The sequence below is a fragment of the Camelus ferus genome, chromosome 25, assembly GCF_009834535.1.
Source record: "Camelus ferus isolate YT-003-E chromosome 25, BCGSAC_Cfer_1.0, whole genome shotgun sequence".
Lineage (NCBI taxonomy): Eukaryota > Metazoa > Chordata > Mammalia > Artiodactyla > Camelidae > Camelus > Camelus ferus.
The window spans coordinates 6215749-6230793 of NC_045720.1; the positions used below are offsets into that span (position 1 = coordinate 6215749).

Consider the following 15045-nt stretch of genomic DNA (forward strand, 5'->3'; position numbering starts at 1 on the left):
GGGACACACGGAATGCCCTGGGCTCAAACACAAGCCAGCAGTCAGTGGAAGATGGCATCTCCCAGCAAAGACCTGGGCCAGGCGGCTCAGCACATAACCTTTTCCAACAGGCTCTCCTGCACGCCACACTTCAGGCTAAACACACACCACAGGGCTGTGCTTCGCCCCGCCCCGCTGCCTCTCTGCACGCTCCCCAGGGACTCAAGTGAGAAACGGCTTCTCCCCACCGTACAGCCCTTGGCACTTATTCCGGGGACAATTCTTTAGAGCCTGAGGTGGATGACAGAGGGGTCGTGCAGAGAGAGGCCTGGGCTAATTGCCATGAGGCCCTGTTTCCAGTCCCGAGGGGCCTGTTGTCTGTGTGCCATCAGGAAAGTCACCCCTTCTGTTTGCTGTGCTGCCTCTGCACGCCCTCCCTGCCCTCCAGGACGGTGGTGACGGTTATGTGAAATGAATGAGCGTGGAAGGGCTGGGAAGACTCTAGAAGTCTGCGCCTGTGTTGTCAAGCAGCAGGGAAATGCCTGCTCACTTGCCACCTCCAGGGCTTCCTGCACGCCGCCGCCTGCGGCCAGGCCCTCCCTGGGCGCGCCTTCTCGGAGCTGCTTGCTCCCCAGCACCTGCAGCCTCCTTTCTTCTTCAGCATACCTCCTGTGATTGGAGGACAGCTTGGAGTCCACCCAGAGGTCTGTTTATCTCAGTCCCTGGTTGCTTCTGGGGAAACCAGCTAACGACGCTGCCTTCCTCCAAACTGACACAAAATCCTCCCTGAAACTTAAGTTCCAGCTTCTCACAGGTGATGTACCATGTTGGAGATCTATTCCTGCCACACTTAGTGTGTTAAATCAGCAACATTTTATATATAATTTCTCACAACTCTGTGGGTTGATTAGGCTCAGCTGGGTAGTGCCACGTGGAGTAGCCAGTGTCACTCATGTGGCTGCGTCGTCTGGGGAGAAGCTGGGACTCGAGTGGCCGGGGGAGAGTCCCTTATTCTCTGGGTTCTCTTGTCACGTGGCCTCGGTGTTTGATAGTCTAGCATGAACTTCCCTCCAGCTTGATGGCTGGCTTCCAAGGGTAGCGTTCCAAGAGGCCCAGACCCAAAGTGCCAGTGCTGGTCCGGCGTCTGCTTGTGTCCCATTGGCCAAAGAAAGTCACATGGCCAACCCCAAAGTCAGCGCGGGAGGGGCTCCTGAAGGCTGTGATGGCAGGGAGGCATGGTTATCGGAGTCACTGGGGGCTGCCATTGTAGGACTGCCCGCAGACACCTCTCCTTTCTGTCTGCCTTTACCAGAGCAATGAAGACCCTGTGTGGTGCAGGGTCTACTTGGCTCAGGTGAAGACATGTCCAGCTGCTCTACAATTTCCTCTTCCCTTCTCCCTCCAAAACAAGACCCTGCACAAACCACCAGCCTCTCTCTGAAGATTTCTTGCACATTCGCATCCTGCTGGGTTCACTCCAGTGTTCGTCCCTCGATCCAGCCTCCAGCTCTCCAGCCCTCTCCCTTCCGTCCATGACTGTGCCTGGGCCCCTGCGATGGCACTCCGCTGGGCTCTGGCAGGGCTCCGTTTTATCCTCCTTGGTGCTGATCTAAGGCCACCCTCCCCCTTTTTTCACATGGCCCAGTTACTACTGCTTGTGGTCGGTTTACACAACATTTATTATACTTATAAATCTGTTAACTTTTTAAAGGGTAAACTATTTAAACACAATTGATAAACTTAAAACCTCACAGAACAAATTTCCTTAAACATTTACACACTTAGTCCAATTACCCTGTTTCAACACAACTATGAGTCTAATATAACTTCTCCTGAATGCTTCAAATGCCTTCACAACACAGACGTTTTTACTGCACCCATATTAAGCTTCTTTGTAAAAATCATAACTACTGATTTGACCAGCTTCTTTGTTCGCGATGTAAAACTTTATTTTTGTACTTTTCCAGGATTGTCATATCAGACCCAAAAGAGAAACAGTATCTCCTTCCCTGGGCACATGGAAATCACAGCCTCTGGATCACTGATTGATGGATTCTTAGTGGGAATACTGAATCCTTCAAGGTGACTCAAATGGCAGGAGACAATTGCTGGTCTCGGATCAGGTTAAACTTGCTAAGTCAAAAGGACTTATAAACAAGTTCTTGCAATCTTTACTTCCATGTCCATTTAATTTTGGGTACATGATATTTTGCCTCAGTTTACAATTAACTTCAGTATGCCTTATTAGCATTCATTATAATTAGCCGGGCCATAGAGCAGTTTAATCTGTCAGCCATTCTCCTAGGACATCTGGCGAATCCATTAACTGGCAACATCAATTATTGAACCCTCTTCTACCTGGTTACTTATGAGACCACTGGTTTTGACCTGCCCTTTCTGATTTTGGTACAGTTCCTACCCTTTCTGGAAATCTTTGACTTACAGTAAGTTTATCTGCTCTTCTCAAGTTGTACAAATATACCATTTCATAAACAGGTATACAGAACTTCAAGTAAGAAACACAATCCTCTAGATTCCAAAGTTACCTACCTAATAAAATATCCTGTTTTCATCCTTTCTTTAGGAATTATTATAACTAGCTTTGTCATTGCCCATAATATTAATTTTTCCTTTGTGATCATTAAAGACTCATGGCTATTCACAGATTCAACTTGTTCTTGTAAATCAACAACTGCACAGCTAGTTACTCTTTGTGACATCCAAGTTGTCACAACCTGACCACAGGAGCCCTCTTTTCTTTTCAGCTGCCTCCTTTGTCCTTTCAGCAACAGCCCAGGGTTTTAGGCAGCAGCCTAGTTTTCTAGCAACAGCAAGATGTCTCGGGCCACCCTGATTTCCCCTTGCTCCCAGACGTGGACTCAGCTTCTTTGAAGGAGCCCTAGACACCACTAGCGAAAAGTGCTACTGTGAGATCAATGTGTGGGTGCTGAGGGCACAGGCGGGCTGGTGACGGGAGGGCACTCAGCAGCCACAGAAAAGAAAGAGCTGGAAAAGACGTTGCTTCCTAAGGTCATAATTATGTTCTCAAACTGCTCTAACATTACAACACCCCTTTCTTTTATACAATTTTAAATGGATTTTCTCTACTACGTGCCTGTTCAGCTTTGATGACGTTTCACTCAGACTGTGAGCATCCCAGCCTCTGATTGTATCGTTGCGGTGTGCAAGGCCCATTATTTTGAGGTCCCTCATATGTATCCTTTACCAAAATCTGCTTTCAAGAAAGCATCTTATAAAATTATTGCATATATATTGTTTTCATGTAAATGCATATTTTTCATATACCTATTAGACATAATTATACAATTATTTACACAAATGTATTCAATTATGTAAATATATTATTATATAACCAAATACCATTTCATGTTGATACATTTATTGGCACAAATTCACTCCCGTGCTAGCCTTGAGAGGCTGATGGCCACCAGAGGGCCATCTGGGAAGCTGACTGCCTCTAGGAACTGTTGCTGAAGCAGGATACCATTAATTACACAATTTTGAACAATTTATATTTAATTCTACAAACCCACCTTCATTAATTGAAGGCAGTTTGAAATAGTACACAAATGGAAAGAGTAAAGGTGTCTGCCAACTGAAATGTGCAAATTAGTCAGCAAGCCAGGGACGCTCTCATCCCAGCATTTGCAAATCTGGTTTCCATAGACAGGGACTCTTCCTCTTTTCTGAATGCCTGTGGCCAGGACAGTTTTCCGTAACAAGAGATGCTCAGTGACTCTTCTCTGAGAAGGAAGAAAACGCCGTGGGAATAATGGAGAAAACCATAGCCATCTGAATAATTAATCCAGGGCTGCCATTCATAATCCACAATTTCTTTTTTAATTTGACTCTATTAACATTCTGAGGCAATTGGGTTTTGAGATAAACTTTAACTGCTTCATTTCCAAAATTCATTTTGTTCACAACATCCAGGAGCAATCCATCTGCTAATCAATAACTAACACTCAAATGCTGCTGCCAGAAAAGCAAGCCAGCACAAAACCAATACTGTCGGCAACTCAGAACAACTAATTTCCTGACAGAAATCGATTCACAGCAAAATAGTGGTTATTGCAAATATTTATTGTTCTAAAAGGGAAAGCTTATCAATGAAGCTTTTTGAGCAGTTCATTTCCAAATGAAAGGTGGTGATGGGCTTCACCCAGCCATCCAACTTTGGGACATAGGATGTGATGGATGTGCAGCAATCACCCTACCATTGCCTTGGAATCGGCTCTTTCTGGGGTGTGGTGGGTAGTGTGGGTACATCCCAGGTGGCCCTGTGGTAAAGTGGGGAGAATTCTGGCCATGGAGATACCAGTTCCACACCTGGGTCTTCATCGGCTTGCTGTGTGATCTCAGAAAGCCACATAACCTCTCTGAACATTCCTTTTCTTTTAGGAAAGAAGGATAATCCTATCTGTCCAATTTCACTTCCCCTCCTCAGTTGTTGTGAGGATTAAATGAAGGTGTCAGGGGAGGAGCTATCTCTGAACATATATCTGATGGACTGGGTAAAACTGGGGTCTTAACAATGACTCATTTCCCAAGAACAGGATTAAGGCGCAAGACAGAAGTCTGACAGACTATCCTAAAGCTCAGTGTTCAAGGGAGTTTTACTAACTGGAAAACAAGTGACAACAGGAACAGAAGGGATGACTGAGTAGCACAAGTGTGCAGAAAGGAGCTGGGAACAGGATGGAAGAGACCTGCACGGCTTCTCTGCTCAAGAAGCACACGGTCCAGCTCACGGGGTGAGGGCTGCGCAAACGGATAAACACAACGGGCGCGGGGACGATGTGCAGGAAGGACTAATGGGGACGTGGGAACGCACAGACATGCGCTGAAGGAGGATTTCTCAAGTTGGGCAGCAAAGTAGGGAGGTTACTCCAGGAAAAGACAACAGGCAGATTAGCATTTCAGGAGAACCGTAAAAGTAAATCAGAATTTCCCAGGTTTCTCACTTGAAGTTCACGTTTACATTTTTTTGCCTTGTCTCTGTACCACATCGCATGTACCATTTTAAGTTGACGAATTTTTAAAGTAAATAAACTGGGTTTAAAAAGAAAACTCTATACAATTACTACCATAAATGAAAACCTGTATCATTTGTTACAAACTAATTGTGACAGCTAAACTTAAAAATAGAAGCAACACCAACTCATTAATTAGTCCAACAGATAACTGTCAGGTTCTTCCAGTTTCTGAGGCCAAGGAGGTGACCAAGACGAGATCGAGATAAATTAATGTTACACAGTAATAGATACGATGCAGAAAATAGAAAGTGATTTAGGAGGGTTACTTTGGATGGGGTGGTCCAGGAGGGCCGGCTAGATGTCATTTGAGCAGAGATCTGAAGGAAGTGGTAGACTAACCACCTTAACACCAAAAAGGAAAATGAGGTCATTACGTCTCAACCAGATACTGTTGCCTGCAGAAGGAAGGCTGTGAGCCAGGTTCAGGGAGATGAGCAAGTGCTAGGGACGCGTGCTCACACCCAAATGAGACTTTCTGCAAGACGATCAGGAGGACGGAGCGCAGGCAGTTGCTCTGTCAAGGTGGTTCCAGGTTGTCTAATTCTGTCTATGGCTAAATCAAGTCGGGTACTCCCAGCGGAAAGCATCCCAGTTCAGGAAAAACTGCAACATTTGAGAAGGGGGCAGGCTGTGACCATTCCAACCGACAAGTTAGTAAACCGAGGTCAAGACAAGTTAAAGCGCTGACAACTGGAACGCGAACGCTGAACTCCTTCCACGTCCAGCCCAGTGGCTCCACATCGGGTGGGTCCAAGGATGGGCCGGCAGGTAGCTGCAGGTTCGGGGTAGAACTGGGAAGACTCCCAAACCTGCAACCCGTTTCCAGGCATCCCGTTAGCTCCTTCTCAGGAGAGGCTCAAAACGCGGAGCGACGGAATCGGCGGAACGGGGCGCAAAGCACAGCCGCGGATCTGAGCATGCGCAGTAGCCCGGCCCAGCCTGGCCGCGCTCGGCGCTGGGGGAGGGTCATCGAGGCTGACGTCCGCGACGCCGGCGTCAGCGCCCCTGAAGAGGAGGGCAAAGACTCCATCCGCCATGTTGGATGCCGCAGATTCGCCATAACCGCGCCGGCTCTTTTCTTAAAAAAATAAAAATAAAAAGCGAAGCATCAGCGAGTCGCCCCGCCTTCTCGGTCGGCGCGGGAGGGGGCCCGGAAGGGCCCGAGGCTTTTTTTTCCTCCGCGGTGGGGGCGTTGCCATGGAGACGCGGGCGGCAGGTGAGCGGGGCTGGGGGTTGGGGTGGGGATAAGGTGGGGGAGGGGCGCAGCGCGGCGCGCGGGAAGTCGTTGCGAGCTTGCTGTCGGGAAGAAGCGCGCGGGCCGCCGGGCGGCGGAGGGATCTGCGGCCCAGGACGGAGAGCGGACGTAGCGGCGTGCTTCGACAGCACGTTCAGTCGCTGGCAGTATCCCGCCGCCTTAGGTTTTTATTTAAAAAAGAACGAGGGTGCTCTCTGAAGAACAAGCAAGGGGAAGCAGTACGCGCGTGCGGCTCCGTTTCCAAGGCAACGGACAGGGCCGTGCGACCAGCGCAGGCGTCCTGGCGGGCGGGAGGTTCGAATCCCAGGGCTGCCAACTCTCAGGCCAAGTGGTCCCTGGCTGGGCCTCCTTCTTGCTTGGTCTCAGTTTCCTCCTCTGTGAAATGGGTAGCTCCTTTAGGCCCACGTACTTGGCCAGGATGTTTTGAAGGGACCAGATTCATCCGAGCTACTGAAGGAAAGCTGCTTTGTATCCTATAGAGGGAGACATGAACGCCAAGGGTTAGTTGTTGCTACTCGTAACGCTGTAATACCCTGTGATAATTTATCCTATACTTGCCACCTAGCTCAGTGGGCCCTCAACCTTTATTGTGAAGCTGAAATGTCACCTCCTCCAGGCAGCCGTCTCTGGCTTCTCGGCGGAAGCAGCCTTTCTCCCAGTTGGACGCGAGAGCACAACGGACTGTCCACTGAACACCTGGTCCAAGCCCCTTAACGTTGAGCTTGGGGCTCCTTCATCTGTAATTAACAATAAGTGTGCACACTGCGGCACTGACCTCACGCTTTTTGCTGCTCAGTTCTCCTGACAGCTCTAATTTGTGTGTAGTTTACTGATGAGGAACAAAAGTTCAGGGAGGTCAACTTCATTCAGTTTAGAAATGGCAGAGCTGAGGCTTTAAAAATCAACTTCCTCCGACTTGGGCGAAATCCAAGTGATTTCTGGGTGGCTTGTACTTCCATCTCCTGGGTTAGTGCCTGGCCCCCAGTGGGCACTCAGGGTGTATTTATTAAATGGAAGAATAAATGACCTAACTGACCACCTTTTGCCCCTTCCAGTCTGGTTCCCTTGCAGAGCCAGTGACCTTCCGGAAATACAAGCTTGGTGTACAGAGTTTAACCTCCACAGGTGCCCCTCCAGCTTCGTCTCTGAGACTCCCAGTTCGTACTGAAGCAGCTACAGTGAGTGGCCACCTTGCCAAGGGCTGCTAGGAGACACTTGGAGCTGATGTTTGCTGGCTGTTTGGTGCCACTGCCCTAACCCCCAGGGGCACTTTTCTTGGCTTCTTCACTTCAGGGCAACGGCTTTGCGTGGCACACCTCTGTCCATGCCAGGCAGGGATGGGTAAAGAGCCCTTTGACCCTTGGTCTTGCCATCATCCCATTGTTGTGTCAGGTTTGGGCAGGTGTGTGCCTGTGTGTGTCTGGGTGCATGCATATGTGTGTGTGTAGTGACGGAGCAGGGCCAGAGCCGGAGCAGTGGGCCAGGAGCCCTGCATTACGCCGGGCGTGCTTTCTGACAATGATGCTGCTGCTGAGTCCAAGCTTGTACTGTTTGCCGTGCTGCAGGCCATTAAATCAAGAGAGGAGTTGTTGGGACAAGGAATAGCGACTTTATTTGGAAAACCAGGAGACCGAGAAGATGGACTAGTGTCCCAAAGAATACCCAAGTTAGGATTCAGGCTTCTTTTATACTAAAAGGGGAGGGTGTATGGTTGGTTGTTGCAAACTTCTTGGAGTTGAAATCCTTTGTTCTTGCAGCTGTCCATGTAGATCTGGTCACAGTGTTCCCATAAACCTCCAAGACAAATATTATTCTGTTCAGGAACTTTTAATCTCTATATAAATGGAAAATTGTGGTATCTTTAAAGATCAGAACCTTGAGAATGGGTTATCCTGTATATTTCAGGCTATAGGCAACGTTCTTTTAGTGATTAACTTGTAGGAAAAACAACAGAATACAATGGTTAAAGTAAAAGATCAGATCCAATATGGAGTCAGATTTGTTCTTCCCTATTACGATGCCTTTTCTCTTTGGTGCCTGCCCTCTCCCAAGTCCCTGGGTTACTCCCGATACATGGCACAGACTGCCCACCTCTCCTTTTCTGGAGTTTACTTAACAGTTTTTAAAAAAGAAACCTGGGCATTTGTTGTAGTTTCCTTCAATTTTCAGCTGTAATAAATGAGCAAAAGTCACGTTTTAAAATATATTACTGTCAACTTGTGGTCAGCTAATTTCTGAAAAGAGTTTCCTGTTTTGCTTGGTTGTTGGGTTAACTTAGGTGAGCCGGTACAATAAATGGAAAGATGGGGTGGCATATGGTCTATAAGGTCCAGCTTTTAGGTGGTAAACCGGCTGCGATGGTCACCCCTGTAAATGGGAGATCTGTAACCAGCCTGCTCCCATTTACTTTGTACAGTGGTCCCTGTGGCTTTTCTCCCCTTCCCTTACAATTCACGTAACAACTTTTCAAAGATAGCTGTCCTGAAGTAGAATTAAGTTTCTGCCTAGGGCAAGGGCAGTCAAGAATTAGATATATTAAAAGGACTCTCCTTAATTGTATCTCCTTTTATCCATAGTTTTACGCATGCTGTTTCTGAAAACCTCCCCACCAGGAGGGGCTGATTTAATTATGTAGAAGAGATTTAGCCTAGAGTTAAATTTTCTCTTTGTTCTCAGCTGTTTATCCTGTTAAAAGTTCTCTGTCTTTGAAATTTCTCAAGGGCAGGTGTCAACTTTAAGGGCTGAAACAATTTGGCAGGGGAGGGGAAGGGAGGGGAGTGGAGTGTGGAATGACCACGAGCTCTGAGTCCAAAGATCTGCTACTCACCAGATTCCTGACCTGAGGGAAGTCATGTACCTCCTGTAACCCGTTCCTTCATCTGCAGAAGGAGACAGTCCTGCCTCCCCCCCGGGCATGGTGCACTGTGGATGCTGGTGGCACTGCTTTTTACCCCTCTCACCCTGACCCAGTCTCTCCGCTGCACAGCCTAGTGCATTTTCATCTACTTACTTCTTGAAAACATTGTGATTGGAAAGGTGTGATAGCCTTTGATTGATTTTTTTAAAGAAAAAAAAAGTAATCTGAGAATGAAGCAAATAGTCATATTAAACAGTTATTACAGGTTTGAAGTTACATCCTTTTGTTTCAAGGAACATAAAATATATAGAGAATTGTCTGCTTGTAAACAGATTATGCTTGGCATATCGACATAAAAAGGATTTTAAAGTGGGTAGCAGATTCTTCTTTTAAGTCATGTAACAAATGGAGTTGCAAATTATTGCACTCCGGAATCTGGTAACTTCGTGCCTCAAACTGGGTCTGGGCTGAGGCAGGATGGGCAGGGTAGGGACCTGGCTTCAGAGGCAGCCAATGGCCTGGCCAGGGGTGTAGGTGATTTGAGGACCAGGTCAGCCACGGCACCTGGAACCAAAGAGTAGGAGGCTTTGGGAGGCGCATACTGGAAAATGAGAGTCTTGGATAACCTGGCATCCTGGAGGGTCTTGTAAGTCAGCCCCAAGGGCCCTCGCTGGCTTCCTTCTTGCTGTTAAATACTCTCTACACACGTCTTTCTTCAGGGGCCACCACCACTTCTCTGTCCCCTAGGAGGTTTCCTTCCTTCCTTGCTTCCTTCCTTCTTCCCTCCCCCTCTTCCTCCTCACCCCCTCCTCTCTTTCTCTTTCACTTCGAAGCAGATTCTATGGTTCACCCAAATGTTTGTGCAAAATCTTGTGCCGGGAACTGGGAATGCAAAGTCAGGAATGACTTGCTGTTTCCTCTTGAGGACCTCATGCAGTCCTAGCAGTGGAAAACCTATCCTTCAGGAGATGGTGCCAGATGCTCTGATGGAAATAAGCTCTGAGAATTGAAGGCTTCGGAGGCGGGGGTGCACCCAGCCCAGCCAGGGGATTCTGGGAGGGCTTCCTGAAAGAGGAGGTGCCTGAGCCAGAACTTGCCGAGCAAGCAGAGGTACTCTGCAGAGGGGTCGGTGGTGCAGAGGCGCAGGTGTGACACACCCATAGTTGTGTTCTGTGTGATTTGGGGAGTGCTGAAGCCGGGGCAGCAGTCGAGGTGTGGAGGAGGGCTGTGGCAAAGGGTCTTTGGAACAATGGGAAGCTGTTGGGACTTTATTATGAAAACTTTCAAGAATGGGAAGCTAACAAGGCCTGCTGTTCAGAAGCTGCTTGAAGACAAGTTTTTTTGAGGTGTAATTTCTGTATAGTGAAATGCACAGACCTTAAATTTAAGGTTTGACCACCCCTGTAACCCTCACCCCTAATAATAGGTAAAACTTTATCCCAGTGAGCTCTCTCTTGCCCCTTCCCACCCAGCCCCTGTCCTTCACCCTCGCTAGTCTGAGCTCTGTCACTGTAGATTGTGCCTTTGGTAGGGCATGATATAGTTCTTTCGTATCTGGCTTCTTTCACTTACTATAACAATTTTGAGACTTGGTATTTTGTTTCTTTTTATTGCCTAGTAGTATTCCATTGTATGCACATGCCACAGTTTGTTTACATGGTAACCACCTAGGCTTGTTTCCAATTTTTGGTTATTGTAAATAAAGCGGCGATGAACATTCTTATACAAGGCTTTTGTAGACAAGTGTTTACATTTCTCCTGGGTAATGGAATGGCTGGGTTGTAGGTTAGAGGTAGATTCAACTTTTTAACAAACTTCCAGGTAGCTTTCCAGAGGGGTTGTACCATTTTACACCCCATGAGCAGTGTAAGAGAGTTCCACTTGTTGCATATCTTCACCAACATTCGGTGTAGTCAGTCTTTTTCCTTTGATCTATTGTAGACCATCTGCAATGGTCTCATCTAGTTTGCATTTCCCTGATGACCGGAGATGTTGAGTACCTCTTCTTAAGCTTTTTCGCCATTTGTATATAATCTTTGGAGAAATGTCTAAGTCGTTTGCCTTATTTAAACACTTGTCTTTTTAATTGTTGGGTTGTAGAGATCTATATAGTCTGGATACAACACCTTTGTGTTGTATGTACGTATGTGTTGTGAATATTGCCTCCCAGCCTCTGTGTGCTTATTTATTTTCTTAATTTTGCCTTTTGATCAGCAGAAGTTTGTAATTTTAACGAAGTCTGATTTACCATTATTTTGCTTCTGTAGGTAGTGCTTTTTATATTCTGAGAAATGGTTTTCTACTGTAAGGTCACAAAGATATTCTTCTAGGATTGTTTATTTTTCTAGAGCTTTATACTTCTTGCTTTTATGTTTAGGTCTATCATCCATCTCACATTAGTTTGTGTATGGTGTGAGGTAGGGACTGAGATGTTATTTTCCTTGTGGATGTTCAGTTTTTCCAGCAAAGAGACTCTCCTTTCTCCACTTAATTACTTTGGTCCTTTTGTTGAAAATTATGTGTGGGTCCATTTCTGAGCTCTCTGGTCTATTCCCTTGATCTGTTTGTTTATCCTCCATCAGTACCACACTGTCTGAATTGCTGTGGCTTTGTAGTACTTTGAAACTTAAAGAATAAATCAGACATCTTTCAGAGGGGTAGAATGCAGGCAGGAGTGAGCCCCATCATTAGGTGCTGTCTTGGTGCATCTGAGGGTTGACGACACTAAGCCCAAGCAGTGGCTGTGGGAATGGGGCTCAGGGTAGGTTTAGAGAAACAGTTCAGAGGAAGAACCTACGGGACTGGTGACTGATCGAATTTCACCTTAGGCCCTTTGTCTGGGTCTGGTTTCTTGTCCTTACAGCCACCATTCCCGATGCTGCATTTATTCTCATTTTATAGACGGGAATTGGAGGATCAGAGAGGTTACGAGTTTCCCCCTGTGGGGTGTGGGCTGGTGGCGTCCCACCCTGAGCCCCTCTTCTTCCCCATACCTTGGTCTTACTTATTTTGCTGAGAAGCATGAGTTGAATGACTTGGTTAACATCATTCTCAGGGTTTATTAGGTGAACATTCTGGAAATGTTCTAGTCCGCACCGCAAAGGCAATGCAGCATTTCTCTGTTTAGAGGTAAATGTTTGTTAACCTTAAACATTGATCTTTTTAAGCTTTTAACTGTATTGGGTATTACATGATATTGATGTTTTTGGAGTTTACAATCTTTTAAGGGAGGCATAGTTTAAACAAATAAACAAACACAGCATTTAATACATGATTACAAATTGTGGTAATTGCTTCTAAGTGGAGGGAGGTGGTGGGCAAGAGAAAGTAATGGAGACCTGGTTCATATCGAAGAGGATCTAAGAAAAGTCTCTGAGAAAGTGAGGTTGGAGCGGAGATTTGAAGAATGAGGTTCTGAATTTTATAAAACGTTTGATATTCTTCTGCCCATGTTTTAAATGGGTTGGTTGGTTGGTTGGTTGCTTTTTAATTAAAGTACAGTTGATTTTAAAATGTTTTATTAATTTCTTGTGCACAGCATGGATGGACTTGAAGGGCATGATGCTAAGTGCAATGAGTCAGATAGAGAAAGACAAATACTGTAAGATGTCAGTTACACGTGGAGTCTAAAAATACACAACAAACTCGTGAATATCACCGAAAAGAAACGGACTCACAGACGTTGAGAAGAAATTAGTGCTTACCAGTGGGGATAGGGAAGCGGGAGGGGCAAGATGGAGGTGGGGGATTAAGAGGTACAAACTATCGGGTATAAAATAAGCTAAAGGATGCGCTGTACAACATGGGGAATGGAGCTAATATTTTATAATAACTATAAATGGAGTATAACCTTTAAAATTTCGTGAATCACTATATTGGTACCTGTAACATATAATATTGTACATAAACTATACTTCAATTTTAAAAATATGATATTGTAAAATAAATACATTAAAAAAAAAACTTTTATAAGCAGAGAGCAGGTACTCACCGGCTCTCTCCACTTGGCAGAATTTCAGGTGCACAGCTCAGAACTGCTCCCAGTGGCCAGAGTTCTCCTTTGCCCTTTATCGCCCCCTAGGGGACAAGCATGTTAAAGGACCTGCTGACCTAGCTTAGGGGACACCTGGGTCTGCGGAGGTGGAGGCTGCTGGCCAGGGAATGGCCTGGCCACGGGGTGGGCACCTTCTGAGCAGCGCAACCTGTCAGGCCTGGCTGAAGGACCAGGAGGCTGGCCCTGCAGGAGAGGAGACCTGGGGGCCACCGGAGAGCCTGGTCAGATGCAGCGGGAGGTGCTGGCCTTGCCAGGGTCACCCTGAGGCTGCACTAGCTGGAGCCGAGTCGGGGGAAGGACGGAGGCCTGATCTGAAGTTCCCTGCTCTGTGAGCAGAGCGGTGGCTGCTCTTACCTGGTGAGGGGCAGGTGGGGCTGACTGCCCCCCCCCCCCCAGGCACTGGCTGGGGGGCTGGATGCCCCATCCCTTTCAAGGCAAGAGTCTTGGGCCACATATAAAATCACAGTCACTTTAAATTGTTTTCATGAACAAAAGAGTTATTTGTTTACGTTTCTGGAGGAAGGATCTGTATCAACTATTTGTAAACGTGCTTAGCATACATAGTATATGGAATGTATTAGGCATTCGTTGTGTTGAATTGTGAGAGTAAAATTTTAAAATTACCGTACCTTTTTCCCTAGTGAAAACTGAATAGCTGTGGTATTTGGAGCCTACATCTAATACTTCCTTCGTATTTTCGTTACCAGGGAGAATGGCCCAGGTCGCTCTGGTCCTCCGGAGCTGGATGTCCGGTGGGACTTGGAAAATTCTTCTTTTCTCTGTAGCTCTTCCTGCTTAAATTTAAAGCTCTGTTCTGGAATCTGAACAGACCTTGGACACGTCTGAATATTAGAGGGCAGTTCTTCGAGAATTAATTTTCACGTTCAGAATACCTTATAAGTGCGACCAATTGCAGGCTTTCCTGATAAGTAAGGCAGGTATTTGAAATTTGAGATTGAACTTGCAGTTCAGATTCCCACATCTGTCTTCTGTTCCTGTCCAGGCTGTTACTTTATCTTCTCTGATTATGACCTCAGGAGCCTGGAACAGATGGCTTCTAAAGCATGTGACAGTAATAAATGAAAATGCCCCTGTCTTCTGCCTCTTTCTTAACAGTGTGGACAGGAACTCAGGTTGGCAAGGTCCAAGCCTCCTAACTCCTTGTCTCCATTTTCCTAACTCTGCGGGTCCCCATGATTTTGCGGTGGTGGAGTCCCTCTCCCATCCCACTGGCTGTCGGAGAGCGGGACCGCACACCACATTTCTCTTGAGTTGCAGTGAAAAAGCGTGAATAATGTGAATACTGAGTTTGTGTCCAGTCCATACTAATGTGATGTGCTCTAAGTGGAAAATACACACTAGATTTTGAGGACTGAGTACAACAACAAAAAAATGTGAAATTTCTTATCAATCTTTTAAAAATGGATTACAAGTGAAATGATAATATTTTGGATATACTGGGTTAAGGAGACATACTATTAAAATTAATTACACTTGTTTCTTTTCTATTTAATGCAGCTGCTAGAAAAATTGAAATAACACCAGTGGTGCTATTTCTGTGGGGTGGCGCTGGCCTGGATGGGGCACCAGGCCTCGTGGGCCGCAGGGGCCCTCCTAGAGCTGCTGCAGGACCACAGCCCTGTGTGTCTGTCCACTCTGGGAAGTGTCCTGCAGGCGGGCAGCACTCGCAGGGTCCGTGTGTGCTGAGCCGTTTCCACCTGCCTGATAGGTTGTGTTTACAAGCACGTTTTCCCTGCGCTTCCTGGTTCTGCGCTGCACCTGCGCCCCATTCAGCAGTCCACACCGCCCTTTTCCTGCTGTTCCCTCCATGTGAGGACCCCCT

At 46.7% G+C, this 15045-nt stretch overlaps 1 protein-coding gene and 1 long non-coding RNA gene across 3 annotated transcripts in view; one reads left to right on the forward strand and one right to left on the reverse strand.

Moving 5' to 3' along the window:
* Positions 1–4062: 4062 nt before the first annotated feature.
* Positions 4063–7317, reverse strand: LOC116659862. The gene is made up of 2 exons (XR_004315221.1): positions 6899–7317; positions 4063–6764 (listed from the first exon to the last, which is right to left on the reverse strand). It is a non-coding gene; the product is annotated as an uncharacterized LOC116659862 (long non-coding RNA).
* ZFAT (zinc finger and AT-hook domain containing) overlaps positions 6016–15045 on the forward strand; it is a 137564-nt gene continuing 128534 nt past the window's right edge. For both annotated transcript variants that reach the window (XM_032467923.1, XM_032467926.1), the window contains exon 1: positions 6016–6252. In XM_032467923.1, coding sequence (XP_032323814.1) covers positions 6234–6252 — 19 coding nt within the window. In that variant the 5' untranslated portion in view covers positions 6016–6233. The remainder of the gene's footprint in view (positions 6253–15045) is intronic.